General features: G+C 48.0%; 1 protein-coding gene across 1 annotated transcript in view; it reads left to right on the forward strand.

Annotated features, from left to right (window-relative positions):
* The window catches only part of LOC135908332 (putative sodium-dependent multivitamin transporter), a 74,111-nt gene that overhangs the window by 33,198 nt on the left and 23,606 nt on the right, over positions 1–17,307 (forward strand). Inside the window, exon 7 of the mRNA XM_065440089.1 lies at positions 3,603–3,689. Coding sequence (XP_065296161.1) covers positions 3,603–3,689 — 87 coding nt within the window. The remainder of the gene's footprint in view (positions 1–3,602; positions 3,690–17,307) is intronic.

The following is a 17,307-nucleotide window of genomic DNA, read 5'->3' on the forward strand; positions in this document are numbered from 1 at the left end:
GCGGTGTTGTGGAGGGCTATATATGTCTAGTGCTTTCACCCTCATTAAACAGTTGAAGTAGCGCCCGTGGTGTCGTCGTCTCTCTTGTGTGTGTTGTTTTTTGGCGCAAAATCTTTTCAGTAAATAAGTCGATCCCGTGCTGTAAACGGCGCCTCCTCCATGGCGAGGTCCGACACATCTGATGCCTGAGCCCGGACTGTAAATCCTCGGGCACTGGCATGAGCCACCTCGTTTCTGGCAAGGCCCGCATACGCGGGAGTCCAGAATAATGTCAGTTGGATGGAAAGGATGAGCCAAGAGGAGAGAAAGGGCTGGGTTAAAAATCGTACCCGCTCCGGAGTTATGTATGGCTGCTTTGGAGTCGCTAACGATAACTGATGAATATCGGATTGTGAGGGCCAGGGCAATGGCCGCTTCCTCCGCCTCCTCCGAGGAAGAGCCAGAAATGGAGGCGGCCGCAGCGACCTGGCCGTGAGAGTGAATGACTGATATTGCGTAATGATTTATGTTCCCATATTCGGCGGCATCAACATAGAGCACGTCTTTTGAGGTGGAGAATTGTTTTTGGAGAGCCTTTGTTCGCTGCCTCCTGCGCTGTTTGTGGTGTACAGGGTGCATGTTTTTAGGAAGTGGGGGATGCAGAGGTTCTCCTGTATGTGATGTGGAATTGTGTATGTAGTCTTGATGATGGGTGCCAGAGTGATAGAAAGAGTTTCTACAATGTGTCGACCTGTTGCGGTGTTAGAAAGTCTGCTATATTGGGATGTGAGGTGGGCTTCTGTGAGTTCAGTAAGTGTCTTGGAAGTTTCAGTAAGCATTAGCCATTCTGTAGAGGTACGTATGGGGACCCCCAGAGCGAATTTATATATGTTGCGTTAAAGAGTGTCGATCTTATCTGATTCGGATTTAAGGAAATGTAGATATGGTGTTGCGAATGTAATCTTACTGATAACGAAGGCCTGGATTAAGCGGAGAAGTTCGGCCTCTTTTAGTCGACCATGTTTATTGGAGACTCGCCCTAAAAGGCGCAGGGTGTGATCGACTGTGGTGTGGAGTGTATGTAGGGTATAGGTGTTGAGACGGGTGCTTTGAATGTGTAAACCGAGCATCCGCAGCCTGTCCACTCTAGTAACGGGGATGTGGTTTAGGATGACCTGCACACTAGACATGTGTTTTCCAGCCCTCCGAGGGGATGGCAGAAGTAGCTCGAATTTTTGAGGGGACCATGTGATTCATAGCCCCGGCACGAGCCACGACGGTGTCTGCTGCGGCCTGTAGAGTGTCTTGAATCTCCATCGGAGCCGCCAGTCGTCCAAAGGGTGATGTCATCGGCGTAAAGTGAAAACTTGAGGTCGGGAATAGACCGCAACGCTTGCACCATCGGCATCATAGAAAGATTAAAAAGAAAAGGGGGCAGCTCTGAGCCTTGGGGCGTGCCGTAGCTACCTAAAGCGAAAGGGATTGCTCTGTGCCTATGTGTATCGTTGCGGTACGGTTGGATAAGAAAGTACGTATGTAGTCATATGTCTTTCCGCCAGCCGCAATGAGATTAACCTCTCGGAGGATGGCGGAATGTGAAACGTTATTGAGGGCTCCGGGGAGGTCCAGACTGAGAATTGCTTGCGTATCTAGACTGCTATTGGGTGTAATGATGTCATGCTTCATTCGAAGCATGATATCTTGGCATAAGAGAGATTTTCGATAACCTACCATTTCTAATGGATAAAGATTGTTGTCTTCCATGTATTTAGAGTCGGTTGAGGATGACGTGTTCGAGTGTTTTACTTAGACAAGCGGTTAATGATATAGGCCTGAGATTAGAAGTGTTGAGTGGTTTGTTTGGCTTTGGGATAAAAATTACCCTGGCATCTTTCCACGAACTAGGGAGGGTGCCAGTGTCAAAGCAGTGATTGAAGTACGCCGTGATGGCTGTGACAGAGTTGTCGTCTAGATTGCGGAATATTTTATTGTTATTAAGGTCGGAGCCTGGTGCTGACATTGTGCGCAGGGTGGTGATGGCATGGCGAACCTCTTCTTCCGTGATAGCGGCGCAAAGTAGATCGCTGGCTTCACCAATATATTTTGGCATGTCATACTTCTGAGCGGGAGGCAGATGTTTATGGCGGAGGTCGTCGAAGAATCCGTTGAGATCGTTTTTGTATGCATGTAGCAGTTTGTTTATGCTATGGTTGTGGTGTGTGCGCGATGTGATAGAGTCTAATAAGCGTCGCAAGAGTTGCCATGTGCGCTTTTTATCGAGGTTGCCATGCATGCTTTCACATGCCTGGCCCCACTGCTGGCAGGCCAATTGTATGGCGTACTCCTGGATCTGGAGGATTAATTTGGCAATTCTGGGTCCTAGTTTTCGGTTGAACTGTTGCCTCTTTCACCGTTTGAGAAGAGACTGTTTGGCGTCCCACATGTGTAGAAGCTTGGAATCAACCGTAGTGAGAGCGGTTTCGGGGGGCAGAGTGGTAGTGCGCATCTGGTTGTCTGAGTGTAGTTGCTGAACCCATTCTGAAATGTCTTGAATGTTTGTGGGAGCTGATATCTGGCGGGCCTCTCGAAAATTGTCCCAATTGATAAGGCTGGGGCATTTGGGTCCAAAGGATTTGTGTTTGAATTGTAGTCTGATGATAATGATGTAATGGTCGCTACCGAGGTTAACTTGTGAGTTGTGCCATGTTACGTGTTGGATTCTGTGTGTAAGCGTAAAATCATGGGAAGTGTCCTTAGCTACGCTGTTGCCTAGCCTGGTTGGTGCAACGATATCGTTATGTAATGTGAGTCTGTGGTCTTGCATGTGGATCCATAGAGCTCTGCTCTTAGGAGTAGAAAGGGAGTGCCCCCACAAATGATTGGGTGTGCTGAAATCTCCAGTAATTAGGAGGGGGTGAAGGGTGGCATTGGCAATAGCTTGAGCGAAAAGGGAGTCAAAGCACTGATGTTTATCTTGGGGACGGCTATAGATATTGAGAATTTAAAGGCCAGATGCATTATTTTTGCGAGGAATAATTTCTAGAAAATCGTGCTCTATATCGACGCTGTCGAATTGGGAGTGATTGGCAGTGAGGTGCTTTTGCATAAGAATTGCCGTATCGGGCCGGGAGACCTTATTGGTATGATAGACATTATAACCTGGGAAGTTTCCTGAAGCGCAATGACAGCTGGGAGATTAGCAGAGGAGGCTAGAAACTGCTGGAGGTGTGCTTTCTTTTTTTCGAAACCCCCTACAGTTCCACTGCCACACTTTGAACTCGGAGCGTGTCGGGTTATTGGCCATTGTTAAGCGGAGCTGGTGAGGAGGCGGATCGAGCAGGTGAAACTATGTTAGGGTGATTCGCGGTGACTCCAGCTATCCAACTAGATAGTAGGGCACATACGTTTGCGCTCCCACCATGACTCATTGTAGCGCTATTACTCTCGCTGAATGTTGAACACCTTCTATTTATTGAATATCCTACACTTTTCGTGCTTCCACCGAAACGATATTGTGAAAGAAATATGTATCATTCTAGGATTCTTGTTTAAATAATACTTCGCGCGATCCCCTGTAGGGTTTACCAGATGTTATGTTTAGCAAATATTGGTCACCATTTCAGATACTCATGTCGTTGTACAGCGGGGCTTCCGGACCATTTGCAGGCATGGTAGTAGCGGCCATTTGCCTTCCATGGACCAACACTAAGGTAAGTCCATTTCTGTTTTATAGTAATGCCATATTTTGCAGTATACAGGAGGGGCAGTTGCATATACCTCTGATTACGATTATCATGATTATGAAGAAATTGCGAAATTTATTTCCTAAAAGTTGTGAATTATTCCAAGTGACAATGAACACTTTTTCTATCTAGTCTCAGAGGTAGTGTTCATTCTGTCAAATGTACTGACAACACACTTTATTGTGCCCATTATAAAGCGCCGCTCTTATGCCCCCGTTCCTCCTTTGAGCGTCTACGTCCCTCGGCGTAACCGAGCGAACGAGCACAGCTAACGATGGATGGATGGATGGATGGATGGATGGATGGATGGATGGATGGATGGATGGATGGATGGATGGATGGATGGATGGATGGATGGATGGATGGATGGATGGATGGATGGATGGATGGATGGATGGACGGACGGACGGACGGACGGACGGACGGACGGACGGACGGACGGACGGACGGACGGACGGACGGATGGATGGATGGACGGACGGACGGACGGACGGATAGCTTTATTTAGGTACCTCGGTGCGCACGATTAGCCCACAGCGGGCCACTCCCACGTCGGGACAGAGACACCATGCCTCTCCGCCGGGTTGCGGGCCCGATGGACAGCCCAGAGCTGTGCTTCAAGGTCCGAGCTGCGTAAAGCTCGGTCCCACTCTTCCTTGGTGGTCGTGACCCACGGTACCAGGGGGCAACCGAGAGCATATGAGCAAGGCTAGCTATATCTTTACAAAAGCGACACGCATTGTGAGGGTGCGCGTCCGGAAAAAAATTCTGCAGGAAGGCCGGGCATGAGTAGGTGCCCTTCTGAAGACGCCTGTACGTGATTTCTTGTGATTTATTGAGTGCTTTGTGAGGTAGAGGCATGGCTCTCTTGTCTAACTTATAGTGCTGGGTGAGATCGTTGTAAGTGACGAGGGAGTCGCGCTCGCTTCCCATCCTGCCGAGAGGGAGCCTGGACTTGCTAGGTGAGTTAGATCTCATGGGGCCTCGTGTGCCGTCTCGTTGAGGTTAGGGAGCCGCCCCTGTAATGGTCCCATGTGTGCCGGGAACCAATGATGTAGTGTGGAGTAAGGTGTTGAGTACTAAATATTCTGCCGGCGGTCAGGGGTGTGCTCCCTGTTCCGAAGGACAGAACTGCTTTCTGGAAGTCGCAGCATGCCAAGCTTGTGTCGTCTTCTAGAAGTACAAGGCTGATGGCCACTTGCTCGGCCACCTCAGGACTATCAGTGCGGACCGTGCACGCGTTGATGACCATGCCATCTTTGTTGACCACCGTTGCCACATAGGCTCGTCTGCCAGGATATTTGGCTGCGTCTTTAAAGCAGCATGCTTTCCCAGAAGCGGCTGCCTGTCAGAGGAGTGCTTTGGGTCGAGCAAGTCTTCTATCGATGTTGTGCTCTGGGTTGATATTCCTGTGTAGGGGGCTGCCCTGATCTTTTTTTCTGATCGGTTGTTAGCCCATGGCTGTAACACTGGATCTCCCGAGGCGCAATGCCGATTTCTCGTAACATCCATCTGCCAGCAGGTGTGTCGGACAGCATGGTGATCTGTGCCCGTCCCGTGCCCGTAATCTCGCTCAGCGTGTTGTACATGCGCAATGCTTCCAGTGCCTCCGTGCTCGTGTTCATGGCTAGATCCATGGTTCCCTTGGCAACCTTACCCAGGAGCGTGTCAAGCTTGTCTCTCTCTACTTTAGACCAATTGTGCATGGCCCCGATGAACACGAAGTGATTATTACCAAAGCCTGTGACAGTCTAAGCAGGTTGTCCTCCTTGAGCCCGTGATGCTGGTTCGCTACTCATTTCAGTAGGCATGTGGCGTTCTCGACCTTCATGGTGAGCTTGGCAACTGCGATGGTGTTCGAGCCATTCGCCTCTATTTTCATGCCCAACATCTTGATGTGACCGACCACCGGAATTGTGCTGCTTTCAGCGGTATACAGACGGACGCATAGGTCGGCGCCTGTGTCCCATCCCTTCGGTTTGGGCCGGCGTCTCTTGTGTCTATATAGCAGCAGCTCAGACTTGCTCGGTGAGCACCGCAGGCCTCTTGGTTTGAGGCACTCCTCAGTAGTTCGGATCGCATTTTGTAAAGTGTGCTCGATTTGTCCTTCGCTCCGCTTTGCCAACCGCATGGTTGCGTCATCTGCATAGATGGTATGCTGGAGGTTCTCGATTCGAGTCAGTTGCCTGGACAGTCCTATTATGGCCAGGTTGAAGAGATTAGGGTATATCACCTAGCCGTGCGGGGCACACCTGTCGCCCAGTACGACTGGCTCCGATTGCCCGAAGACGGCTCATAGCGAGGCCTGCCTTTCCTTCAGGAAGAAACAGATTTAGTAATGGAGATGTTGACCAAGTCCGAGTGTTGAGATTGATGTAGAATGAAGGACCGCCGTATGTTATCAATGGCCTTTCCTAGGTCTAGGCCTAGGATTGCCATGACGCCTATTGCTGAATGAGCGAATGCAAAACGCAGCAGGTGATGAAAGACGTCCAAAGCGAAGAGAGCCCGAGGAGGAAAGCGGAGGAGGATGGTGCAGCCGTAGCATGAGGCGGAAAGCGGAGGAAGAGGCTATGGCGAAAGCCTGAGAAGAAAAGTGTAGTCCCTCGCAAGACGGACTCTGCCGCGACGACCGCTATGCAATGGCGCCAGAGCAGAACGGCGTCGTCTGCTCACTGATAACGCCACCTGTAAGGCACTGACGAGCGTGTCCGCCGACAGTATATATGGAAAGAAAGCTCTGCATGACGGAAGCCTGTCCGCGGCAGTTGCTGTGAATCGCGCCCATGCGTCACCAACGCGCTGTTCTCGCGGTCTCCCGATTAGTGGGCAGTCGTGCCACACTTCGCTTCGTTTGAGATTTTCCGCACGAGAGATTGTCCGTACAGGCCATGCTGCTCATAGTGTTGAGCAGTAAGCGCGACAGTGCTTATATGCCGGCATTAGTGGGATCCAGATAAGAGCGGCACTAATCTAAGAAGGTAATCATTTGTTTATCAAACAAAAAATCATGCAGGCCATGTTGTGTGGGCTGTGAAATTATTTCTACAATATTACGTGGTAGGCACCTATACGCCCCAGTGACGGTCACTTCCGAGTAACAGAAGCTAATATTGAAGGCCATGACTTTTCTGGCTGCAAATGAGTCTTTTTTTTATTTTTTAGCCAAGCGAAGCTAAGTGGTAAGAAGTGCAAGTAGCGCTTTATTATTGTTGTGGTGGCACCCATTTAAAGCACATTTAGTCAATGGCATATTGTATCTCACAGAAACCAGAGAAGTCGTGGTACTCTGCAACTACGCAAGTAACCACAAAGGCAGCGCTGCTAGTTAGTGTAATAAAGCTGAGATGCCTAATAATGTAGCAACTGAAATACCTAATACCAGTGAACTTGCGCAAAGTACTCTTATATACTACATCCGAAGTACCAAAGCTTCACCGTCATTTCGCTCAACTTAGCATTTGTTGTGACTTTACGTGCAAATGTAAAATTTTAATTGCTGCTGAACGCAATCAGCTCAATCACTATCATGTCAGTACAATTTATTCTATCACTATCAATTATTGTCCTTTCATTTCCACCAACATCTCACATGTTCTGGCCTCTCCCATTATAAACACGACAAATGGCATCATGTGACCACTACATAGCGTTTTTCAACTAAATTATTCCATGCTCTAAATAAATTATCGTTCGCAATATGGAATCCAAGAAACTTAGCATTATTCGCTACCCTACTCGCGGTATTTGTTTACTGGATGGATGGATGGAATAACTTTAATGAAAGGTCCTACGAGCTACAGGGCGCAAGGCCCCATAGAACGGGCTATTCCAACGTTGGGACTGGGAGTTGTAACTCCCTGACCGCATCGTGGGCTCGCTGGGCAGCCCGAAGTTGCACCGCCAGGTGCGTGCTGCGTAATGCTTCTTGTAGCGCGGCGGAGTCTTGATACTTGTTTGCGTGGGTCCGACCACACGGCCAGAGCAATTGATATACGTCTAGTCTGCTATGGCAATTTTCGCAATATGATGTGTATAGCTCAGGCATGTAGTGATGTAGTCTGTTCTGCGTGAGGTACGTGTTGGTTTGAAGCATTGAGAACGTGAGGGCTTGAGGCCTGGTGAGCTTATTGTGAGGTGTGCTGCATATTGTGCGGTCTAGATAAAAGTGCTTTGTGGTCTCGTTATATGTGCAGGGAGAGTCCCGATTCTCACTGGGATGGTCCCGACCAGAATACGTGGTGTAGGAAAGGGTTAGGTCTCGCAAGCTCCTGTGAACCATCTCATTGAGATTTGAGGGAGGCGGGTGTCCTTGATCTCTCCGAGGTGTGCCGGGAACAAGCAGATGGTGTGATGCTGCAACGGTGCGCAGCTATTGATTATTTGTAGTACTTGGCTTGCAACGGCTTCTATATGAAAGGCTCTGACGGCCGAGCGTGAATAGCTGTGACGTAGGTGGTCGTCGGGTCTGTGAGTGCGAGTGCGATGGCGACGTGTTCTGCTACCTCTGACTTCTAGGTCTTGACTGTGAGAGCGTTTGTGACCTAACCTTGCGTGTTGACCGTGGTGTAAACGAAAGCTTTCCTGGACGGGTACTGTGCCGCGTCTACGAAACAGTGTGGGATCTTCTTATCACGTATTTCGTGCAGGATGAACGATCCGCGTGCCAGCCTTCTGGGTTGATGGAGCGCGGGGTGCATGTTCCGCGGGAGTGGGCGAACCGTGTAGTATTTGCGTGTGTCCGTCGGAACGCTTTGGTATAGATTCTCGATTGTAGTGGTGTCATGACCTAGTTTGGCTAGAATTTATCTACCCGGTTTGGTTCCAAAGAGTCTTGTCAAAGCAGCCCGTTCTTCAGCTTCGGCAATTTCTTCAAGTGTATTCTGTACCCCCAGTTGCAGCAGGAGCTCTCTCGGTGTTCTTGGGGATTCCCAGGGCTAGTTTCACTAGCTTCCTCAGTTGCACATTGAGTTTGTCCTTCTCCTCTACCTTCCATCTGTGCATGGCCACCTCGTACGTGAAGTTACATACAACAAAGGTGTGTGTTAGCTTGAGGAGATTTTCTTCCTTGAGGCCGTGTTGTCTGTTTGCTAGGCGTCGTATAGGATTCAAGGCGTTATTCGACTTTGTCACGATCTCCTCCACTGACGCGCCGTTAGAGCCGTGGCTCTAGGTGAGCACCCCGAGGACTCTGATTTTGCTGACGTGTGGAATGTTTCCTCCGTCTTTTGTTCTGAGAGTAATGGCGTGTGTGTCTCTGATTTTGCTCTTTGGCTTAGAACCGCTTCTCGATAGTTTGTAGACGAGCACGAGCAGCTCCGACTTCGCAGGCGAATATCGCAGGCCCGTGGGAGCGCAGTATTCATCGATCGCGTTGATCGCTTGCTGTAGAGCGTTCTCAACTGATCCCAGGCTACCTCCGCGGATCCAGAGCGCTACACCATCTGCGTGTATGGTGTATTTGACGTTCTCGATTTGATCCAGTCTCTTGCCTAGGCCGGCTAGCGCAAGGTTAAAAAGCGTCGGAGAGATGAGAGAACCTTGCGGGGTGCCCTTGCTGCCGAGTTTGTATTGCTGAGATTTGATTTACCCTAGACGGAGGGTTGCCGTTCAGTCGCTCAGGAACGTTCTTTTATAAGCCTAGAGTCTCGTACCGACGTCGAGGTTGGAGATCGTGTCGAGTATGTAGTCATGATAAATTATCGAAGGCCTTGTCTAGCCCTTGGATTACTCTCGCGTCTCTCGTGTCTGCGTGAATTATCTCATATATGAGGAGCTTCATGGCGTTTTGTGTGGATAGCCCGGGTGTAAAGCCGATCACTGTTGCGGGGTAGATATTTTTTTTTTCGAGATGTTTCGATAGCTTATTTAGGACCGCGGGTCGGCTACCTTGCAGACGCAAGACGTCAGCGAGATCGGCCTGAGGTTATTAATGTTGAGTGCCAGGCGTTGGGATAAGCACGATGAGCGCCATTTCCCAGTCTTCGGGTAGTGCTACATTCCTTCCGATTTTGTAGATTTTCTCTGTGAGGGTTTCGATGGAGATGTCGTCTAGGTTTCTAAATGACTTGTTAGTTACACCGTCCGGCACCGGCGCTGACTTGCTGTTTAGGTTCTGAAGTGCCATGCGTATCTCTTCGGTAGAGAAGTCCCGAGCTAGCTCTGGGTTGGCATTGCCGCGCTATGCTTCGGCGGTCGTGCCTCAAGCATGTTTTGGCCAGCGGGAGGTACTTGTCGGCGAGACAGTAAAAGAGCTCATTTTCCGTGGCAATCTTGAGTTCATCATGCACGATCTTGTTCAGCGTGCGACCCTGGTCCGCTTTGGCCATAGTTCTGTCTAAAAGGTGTTAGAGCAGGTGTCACGTCGTCCCGCTGTGGATGCGGCCGTCCGCAGCGTCGTACACTTCGTTTCATTGCTGGTTAGAGAGTTGTGTGCGATATTGTGCAATCAGCCGGTTGAGGTAAGAAATTATTTTCCTCAGCCGCCGATTGTTCATTTGTTCTTTCCATTTCCTGGTGAGCGATTGTTTCGCTTCGAGCATGTGAGCAAATTGGCTGTCCATGCTTTGAACGGGGAGATCTTTCTCTATTTCCTTCGCGAACGCCTTAATGTCGGCCTTCAGTTGCGACGTCTATTGTTCCGTTGATTCTTTGCTTGTTTGGCGTTCGTGTCTTAAGTCGCCAAACTTTTCCCTGTCGACGTACGTCATTTTTCTGGGTTCTCTGGATGGGGCGTCACTCGTTGTCTGAACAATGTGATGATTGCTGTCCAGATCCTCGAAGTTGTTCCACTGATGGTTTGGAACGGTGCGGACGAAACTGAGATCTGGCGTTGTGTCGCGATTGACCGAGTTACCCATTCTTGTGGGGTATGCGGCGTTCGTAATGAGCATTAGGTCAAGTTCGTCGTCGTCGTTTGGTAAATCCTTGCCCTTGGCCCTGTTGGCGACGTATCCCCAGGTCGTGTTAGGGGCGCTGAAGACCCCGGCCACGATCATGGGGTTGTCGCCGGCGCGGCTGCGGGCGAGCTGGAGTATTTGCCTAAATTTTTGTGCTCTGTGCTTCAGGCTGCTGTAAACGTTTAGGATGAATATGCTCTTGGTGTTTTGGCCCTAGCAAAAACTTCCGTAATATTAAATTCGCAATTGCTGCGGTCGTGATTGATCTTGTGGGTCGTGTGGGCTAACTTGTTGCTTGCCAACGTGGTGGTACATCTGCATTTGTGTTTTGGTGTCGTAGGTGTCACGTCATAACCGCATTGCGAGGGTGTAGCGGTATTTGTCTCTTGTAGGAGAATGACTTAGGGTTTGTCTTTTTCGGCTCGAATGTACTGTTGCAGAGGAGCCTTTTTGCGGACGTAGCCCCTATAATTCCAATGCCAAAGGTGAAACGGCTCAGTTTGCACTGCCATCTTTCTTGTTGGCGTTGGCTGGCCTTTGTGAGGCCACGTTGTTGCTTTGTCTATCGAGCGACAATGTCCGAGGTAGCTTGGTGATAGTAGACTGTGATATGACAGACTGGTGGTCTGCCATTTCTAGCGCGTTGAGCCTTGCCCCGTGGCTGTTGATCGTCTTCATCATGTGGCTGATTTGTAGCGTTATCCTGTCGTAACGTTCCTTGAGGGTCCCTACAGTTGTCGCAAGTTTGTCTTGCCCTTCCTTCGGTGACGCGACGGTAGTCGCAGGACCACCTAGCAGTTCCTTGATTTCCTTAGTGTAGCTGTCCATGCTCGAGGGATGTGTGCTTGTCATGGCTGTTCTATTATGCGGATTGCGCGTGGATTGCGCGACTGGTAGCTCCACTACCATGGGTTTACTGTAACCTTAATAACATATTACATATAACAAAATAACGTAATGCGTATTTACCAACTATAAAGGAGTGTTATATAAACACGTTTTTTTATGCGAAAGCACCGAATGGAATACTGAGCAAAAAATCCGTCGTCTCTAGCAGAGAAATGATCCCTAAATTTTCATTGGCGGCAGCGCCACGTCACATGCTCGCCCGGACATAGCAGAGCGGGTGAAAGGCACTTCACTGCCGCACTCGAGCGTCAGGTGCTGCGTGATGAGAGAGGGCATCATCACGATGTCATGTCACCCTCGCTCACGCTCTTAAAAACCTGCGTAATCCGCGCGTTTTTTTGCCGCGCAAATTTTCGCCTACATTCTAACTTCATCTCGCTAATCGGGATGAAGAAATCGATGTATGAAAAAACAGAACAAGTTCTAAAGGAAAAGCGCTGCTTGTAGTGAGTTTCGAAGCTATAACCTCGCGCTGAAAAGCCAAACGTCTTGCCCACTGGTCTAAATCAGCAGTTCTGAAATAGCATGCCTGTGCCCTCTGCTTTATGACATAATTCTGCTTGGACCGAAAGTTTCATTGCGTGACGAAATCGGTGACGTCAAGATCACAGTGGCTTACCAGGTATCGTCCCCATTATATTCTATTGCAGTAGGGCGAGGCAGCATGATGTCAGGGATCGAAGCGCACCAGCCTTGTGCTATATAGGATGCGTTCGCTGGGCGTCTCAACACGCTCGTTTGACTGCGTGTCTTTCATAACTCGAAAACTGCTCAGCGGCGTTCAGTTGGACATTAATGCTGTCGAAGTCTCAATTCACACAGAGTGCTTAGGTGTGCTCGAATTTTTTTCGTCATTATGGCTGCTTAGGGTATGACTTTTCCGTGCTTCAATCAAAAATGTGCGAGATTTGGAAAAACGACTCATTACCAGGAATTAGTGCCTTAAAACCTGCTGCAAACAACTGATCTATGTTACATGCACACTGAATGCATGAGCAGGCCTTGGGCAACTGAGAATGATCTGCGCCTAATGTGTGTCTAATGCCGCAGTTGTTCACATTCATGTCTAAAGCACTGCCTTGCATCACAGCGCTCCATCATGTCACAGAACCAAATGACTGACAAAACTTATATGAAAATAATCGAATGCAGTGGTCTTAGCTTTCGCTTTTGCTGACAGGTCTTGTCTGTTGATGACGGAAATACACTTCAATGTATCAACAGTGTAGCCGTGAGATATACGATAAGTAACGCATCGCGATTCTTTAAGCTCTGTCAGCGTCTATCTTGTAACAAGCTGCAGAAACGCCAAAGAAGTTTTGGCGGCTCGTGGCGACATATCGGAAAGGACGAGTGTGGCCATCGGCTTTCGTTTTTGCTTGTGGCCCATTCATGCTTTCAGTCTGCGTGCAGCATTGATGATGCATTAGCAGTACGTTTGAGGGAAACGTCTCTGTGACGTGCCTATTCACGTCAGGCATTGTTCAAATCTTTCTGCTATTTATTTGAAGCCCGGCAAAATTCGAACTACATCAGCTAACACAACGGGAAAAATATTTTGATACTTGTCATTCGTGCTTTGCAACTGCCGCTTTGAAGATTGTGATTTTAAATTGATGCTCAAAAAGCTCCTGAAGCAATTATTTGTAAATAACTGCATAGTAAAATATCTCTTAGACACGAGCGAGGACATTTTAACAATACCAAGTTGGCTTCATTCACCTTACGCGCACACGGATGTTTTAAGGTGTGGCACAGGTTAGCTGACGCACCTTATATAAAAACGCGACGCTCTGGCATGAATGGCCATAGCTGTCCTGTGAACGAATGGTAGGTAAACTGCAGTCGCTTGGCGTCAGCCGTTAAGAACTCTTGCATGTTTACTTAGCAGCAAGATGTGGACAATTTTGAAACGATCACCATGGACGACGGATACTATGTATCTAGAATTTTCTCATGCTTTAATTAAGTCTTGTGTTCGTACTAAGGGCATACGTGAACAGTCAGTCAAAATACGGATTGGCTGCTCAAGAACTACCACAGTTGCAATAAACCCTGATAGAAAGCCCGGGAGCCACCCCTATCATCGAAGCCTTCTCAGCGTTACTGAAGGCCCTCAAACTTCGGCGCAATTGACTGATCTCTATGAAGCGTGCAGCCTCACTTGAGATTTCCTGTTCAAATTTCCTCCATGAATTTGTAAGTTGGCTATCACATGACTTTGCTTTTCCGTGAGCTTACTAATAGTTTCCTTCCTGGCTGCTCTTGCAGTTAAGATGATTTCGGAAATACACTACGAGCTTCTAATAGAGAATGTATAACAGATTTAGTAAGAAGCAGAACCAGTGGTACACGTAGACTGGCAGTCATAAATTGGAAAACAACACGATATTACCTCGCGAGTAACTTGCGTTGTCACTGAGAGTGAGAGGAAAAGGAGGCAAAAGTAGGGAGTTTACCCGTTCCCAACTATACAGTTGGGGAAGGGTAATCTGGGGAATAATAGATCAGAAGGAAAGAAAACAAAAATAATACATTGTCCGTCATTGTGAACCCATTCACAGAGGAATTCCCGCTGTCAGAAGCTTTCGTATTGTTCAGGCACCCTGAAACCGTGCAGGAGGGCTTTTGTGTCCTTGTGCATGCAGGAATGCGTAGACCATGGTCTCAGTATTTTTCCTCAGAGAGCGCTCTATTATCCAAATGGCTGAGTTTACCTTGTAGAACACATCACTGAGCATCATGAGAATGGTCAGTGGCACAGAAGGTGCTCTATTGTTTCGTTGCATGAATGGATGGGTGGTATGGTGGGTGTTGTGAGCGTCCCATTTCAAACAGGGTGGTGAGTCGCCCCACGAAGCTGTTTTCGTATTTTGCCTGATATTTTACAAGTGTTTCTTTTTTCCGCGACAAAAAATTTCTAGCATCACACTCTTATAGCCACTATTGGGAACTTCGTTTATGTGCGCCTACTTTGTTTGTGGTCTACCTACTTTTCCGTTACCGAGCCCTTAATAGCCTGTTCGAAATCTCTTTTGAGGATATGTTCACTTTTGCTTGCTCCCTGAACTCAGGGGCTTCAAAGGGGCCAGTTGAGCCCAAACTGACAGCTCGGTATATGTCTTCACATTCAAATAAAACTTGTTTCACCAGTTCGCTGGCTTTACCACAGCACGCAGATGCTTCTTCCTTGGTCCACCTCTATTTATAACTATGCCTTTTAAAGCATTCTGTTCTGGCTTCGATTAGTAAGCTGCTTTCCTTTGAGTTATGATAAATTGTTTCTGTGTTGATTTCGTTCTTGCCTCATCTAGTTGCTTGAAGCCGGCTTCTTTTCCATTACCGACACCCGGTAGATCCTCTCAGCTTCCCTGACTTTGCGTTTAACGCTTTTTGCTGGCATGTTGCTTACTATACCAGTGCCATACTTGCTGGTGAGCTTCCTAGTTCCTTTCCTGCACTGAGATTCAATATTTAGTGTGCGCGAATATTGGAACATTCTCGTAACCCACAGACTTTCTTTCATATTCTTCATTCATTCTTCGAAATTCATAGTACCCTGAGCTTGCCTCACTTGAAAATTTGTCCGACCCATATCACACTTTACGGCTTCATTTCTAGCCTTCCCGTGAGCGCCCACACCAGGGTGACCCAGTTACCTCTGGCAGCCATCGCGTACTGGCGGTACCTCTAAATTAAAGTAAAGAAGCGCATTTCCAAAATGCAAGTCCCACAACTGTATTATACCTTTCCCCTACCCCGGAGAACTTCGCACCCATTGTAGCGTAATAGTCCAATAGTGCAATAGTGCTTCGTGAATCATTATGGCCACTTTACGCTATCATTTTTTTCCCTGTTTTCAATATGCCTGTTATCCTCGGTTATCCATATATCAAGGTGTTTGTATTCTTTTACCAGAGGTATTTCCTGGCTCTGTACTGACCCTTTTTGAGCCGCCGTGGTTGCTTAGTGGACACGGTTTTGGGCTGCTAAGTACGAGGTCACGGGATCAAATTCTGGCGACGACGGCTGCATTCCTATGCAAGCTGAAATGAGAAAACATCCATGCACATTGATTTAGGTTCACTTTAAATAACTCCAGATGGTCGAAAATACTCTGGAGTTCCCAGTACGAAGTGCCTCATAATCAGATCGTGGCTTTGAAACGTAAAACCCCATAATTTTTTAACTTACCCTCTATGTTCACTGATTGCATGGAGTGCCATAAGACCTGATTTTTAATGCTCAAATTGTATCCTAGATTGTCGCATTCCTGTATACAGATATTGTCGCATTCCTGTATACAGATATTAGCCAGACGTTTCATACCACTTTGTTTATCAGCTAATACTATACTGTCGTCCGCATAAAACAAAACTTGAAGCTGCTGCTCTCTCATCATGCTCACCCGTTTGTCAGAGCAATTCGCTCAAGTTGCACGCCACCCTGCTGGCTACTCCTTCTAAGAATGAATAGACATATTGGTAAATGCGTTGCCCAACCACATGAAGCACAATGTTGTTTTGCGCGGGAGATTCCGGGTGCCAGGCAAAGTCGCAAGTGAGGTTTGAGCGAATTCAAGCGTGAGTTAGGAACCCAGAAGTGTGATGTGGCGAGCAAGTGATTCAATTTGGCACGTAGCATCCTGTCTCGAAAGTAGCATAGTTAACCGCTGATGTTTTTGTAATAACGAACGCGCTCCTTCATCGGCGCTGCCGTTACCGGCAATTTTGCAGTGGCTCGGCAAACAATGAAATAGAATGGCGTTTCCCTTCTCGGGCGCTTTTTGAGGAGGCCCCTTACTTAGTCCAATAGCTACTCGTGTATCCCATGACGTAGGGCAAACTTCTGAGTTTGTAGTGCTACTTTCAAATCGCAAAATAATGGCGGAATGATTTCGCGGCTGCTTGAGCAGGTAATTTATTGCATCTTCAAGAGCGACAAGTTCTGCTGCTGCTGTCGACGTTAAAAGTGAAAGAAGTTAAAATACACAGAGACAGCGTCCAATAGAACAATCACTGGTCCTGTAGAGCTGTTGGAGTTGGTGTAACCATTCGTGCTAGTGTGTATGCCGTCAAAAGAAGAGTAAAACATATCCCTAAAGAAAATTAAATTTTCTTCAGATAGGAGAGATGGGGAGGCCAAGACTGACAATAACACTTCACAATAACACTTGTCAGTCATGGACTCTAAGAGGCCATGACTGACAATAACACTTCAGAACCCATGCATCTTCTTGTACACAATCGAATGGCCATCGATGCACACTGGGCAGAAAGCCATCGGTTTTGGTGTGAGTTCCGCTAGTGCATATCTGTGCATATCTGTGCACAGCTGTGTGTGTGTCTGTGCATATCGGCCGACCATGTCAGGCGAAAATATCTCGCTGTCACGCTTGGCGCTTTCTGTGTTTTTGCGCGCACTTCTGGCCGCGTCACGTTGGACGCAGGCGTGCAAATACCATTGTCTTTCAGTGAAACATCAGCTGTTTATGGTAGTATTCGGAGAGCGCCACTAGAACGAGATTGAAAAAAGCAGGGCTCCACACTCCACATTGTCGGACACTACGACTAGACAAATATCTATTTCACCGCAGCTATCATAGCAAATGAACAGGGTGCAGGTTAAGGCTCCTCACGCCGTTATAAGTGGATTGGGGCTTGAACTATTTCAGTAGAGAGGTCTTACTGGCAAACAACAAGAAACAAGCTTAATTTCTGCGACAATCTCCAAGTAGACCGCAAAACTATAACTTGACGTCGTCATCAGTTCGTTAT

This window comes from Dermacentor albipictus, chromosome 6 (assembly GCF_038994185.2).
Source record: "Dermacentor albipictus isolate Rhodes 1998 colony chromosome 6, USDA_Dalb.pri_finalv2, whole genome shotgun sequence".
Taxonomy (NCBI): Eukaryota; Metazoa; Arthropoda; class Arachnida; order Ixodida; family Ixodidae; genus Dermacentor; species Dermacentor albipictus.